The 2325-nt window shown below is 45.5% G+C and overlaps 1 protein-coding gene across 3 annotated transcripts in view; it reads right to left on the bottom strand.

Moving 5' to 3' along the window:
* LOC109540868 (synaptotagmin-1) overlaps positions 1-2325 on the bottom strand; it is an 11424-nt gene extending 9099 nt beyond the window's left edge. Inside the window, exons 1-2 of one of the 3 annotated variants that reach the window (XM_048661574.1) lie at positions 1990-2325; positions 1233-1438 (exon numbers count right to left, since the gene is read on the bottom strand). In XM_048661574.1, coding sequence (XP_048517531.1) covers positions 1233-1427 — 195 coding nt within the window. In that variant the 5' untranslated portion in view covers positions 1428-1438; positions 1990-2325. Of the gene's footprint in view, positions 1-353; positions 1023-1232; positions 1439-1989 lie in introns of those variants that run through there. The other 2 variants (XM_048661573.1, XM_048661575.1) reach the window with 2 other exon arrangements.

Here is a 2325-nt window from a genome sequence, read left to right as displayed (position 1 = left end):
TCGCCTTTGAAAATGTCCACCGCAGTTGTGGACGAAACGTCAGGAAGAAATTCCGATAGACCACGGCTTCAAAGCCCGGAAAACATTCCTAAATTCTAGAGATCTGTCTAAAAGATTTTTAAATAAGCAATGAAAATATTTTTGTGGTCTAGAATCTAGAGCCACATTCGCACATAAAACGGAAAGAACCTAAGACTGGAAGTTGTATGTGGCAGTTGCGTTTTCTCCATGAATCATACAAGTGACAATTTGAACGCAATTTCCAGTAATCCGCAGGATTTCTTCCAAAGTCTTCAACCCAACCTCGCCCTAGTAGTATTTTCCTAAATATTGTCCAGGAAAACGGAATTTACCTCCAAACTGTTATCGCTACTGTTGCTTCCATTCTTGTTGCCCCAAGTGCGCTCTTTCGCCGCCCTCGTCCACCTGCCCACAGTTTTGTGGGCCAGCCAACAACTGGCCGGACTGAAACCCGACATTCGCGCCCGATTTCGCTCAATTTCGCCCCATCAACAATCGAATCGCCATATTTACAAATAAGCAGGATGGATGCGGTGCGGAGCAGTTGGGGATGGTGGCTCGGGACTAACCAGGCCGCAGGAGCAGAAATCCTGGCGTCGACGCCGAACCTGCAGGATCGCGAACGTCATCAAAGGTCGACGAACGTCGATAACGTTCAACAGGTTCGCGGCATGTTCCCGGTCAAATTACAGCCAACATTGGGGAAAACAGGTTGCTTCGCTTTTCCCGGATCGATCTCCCTTGTTGACAAATTGGAGCGCACTTGAGTGGCAATGACTTTGATTACTCAAACGCGCAGCCCTTATAAAAGCCTATGTTTTCCTGCTGTGAAACAGCCCTGATAAGTGTGGCAAAACATGTTCATTTGCGACAGATTTTCCAGTTTTCTATATACCCAAGTCTGGCTACAGATGCCTGGAACTGTTGGCTCAGGCTCGGCTCGTCAGGTCTGGACACCCCATAAGATCAAATGTATCTGGAATACGGTCGGGATCTTAATGATACCAACTAAGTACACCTGTTTTGCTTAGAAAATATTGGAAAACAGATATACAAATAAATTTGGTTCCTTCGAAACCCCCGGATACCAAATTTCAGTAAACTCTAAGTTGTTCCTGATCTCCTCGTGTTTCTCAATCCCGACACTTTCAAGAACCATCTGCTTCCCCAAATGTCCACATAAGGTTCTGACCTAGCCATTATCTACTTACCGTGCGAGGGTAGGTTCCTATGGGTTTATGTACGGGGACTTTCTGTTGCACTGAATGGTAGGGAAGCTTATCGATGTATGTCCACTCCTTAGCCTGTCTCTTGAGGTTGTAGTAGCGATAGACGACAATGGTCATGGCGATCACTAGAGCTGCGCCCGTGCCCACGGCTGCGCCGAATACTGCCGAGCCCACCATATTTTCCAGGTCTAGAACCAGGTGATTACTACTTTTTTTAATTAGAAGCGGGCATGTACATGAAATGTGTGGTTTTTGTCGACCCTTCAGCTTCTTGAGCGATTTTTTAGGTTGCTGCGAAGAAGCAATAGAAGCCTATTGTGCTCTAAAGATTTTGCGACCGTCAAGAAACTGTCCTAAATTAAGTTTGGAACATAATTGCCAATTGAACACAGTTAAAGCTTTCAAAACTCCCATAAAATATTTCTTGCCAAAATCAGTGGAGAATCAAAAGCTTCGGTTAAATAAGTAGGAGTGGCAACTATCGCACTATTGCAGCGTAAAAACCTTGTTATCGGAGCCCCACTAATTGCTCCATAGCATCCAGCTAAGTTTAACTAAGCAAAACTGATCCCCAGATCACAACCGACGACTCCAGCCAGCCAGCATCCAAACATCATCCTTATATGGATGAACCATATGCGCTTCGCATCCATCCATCAAGCCGGCGAAACGAAAGCAGCAAGCAGGATGAAAGGAAGACAGCAGGAAGGTGAATAAAAGCCACAACACGAAAACCAACCTGGCTGAAAGGACCATCAACTTTTTCGGTAACAGCTGTTTTAAAGCTAGCTTGGGATTCAGCTGCACAGTTTCGCGCCAGCTACTACGCAACGCGCCCGATGAATGAATCCTGAGCGACCTGCAGGATATGCCCAGTCGTATATTGTCGTTTCTGCTCGCTTTTGGAAGGGTATTTATCTCCTTAATCAAACAGTAAGTGGCGTGGGTTGGACATGGGAAAAATCCATAGTGGAGTTGAAAGGTTTCCTCACTTGGATGAGAATATCGGAGCCCAATGTTGCTGAAATCGGCCATGAAATCTTTAACGAGTTAATGTATACCTAGAGAAACTCCT

This window comes from Dendroctonus ponderosae, unplaced genomic scaffold (assembly GCF_020466585.1).
Source record: "Dendroctonus ponderosae isolate FM_Combo_2020 unplaced genomic scaffold, Dpon_F_20191213v2 Dpon_F_20191213_1, whole genome shotgun sequence".
Taxonomy (NCBI): Eukaryota; Metazoa; Arthropoda; class Insecta; order Coleoptera; family Curculionidae; genus Dendroctonus; species Dendroctonus ponderosae.
This window is presented reverse-complemented; position numbering and strand designations above follow the sequence as displayed.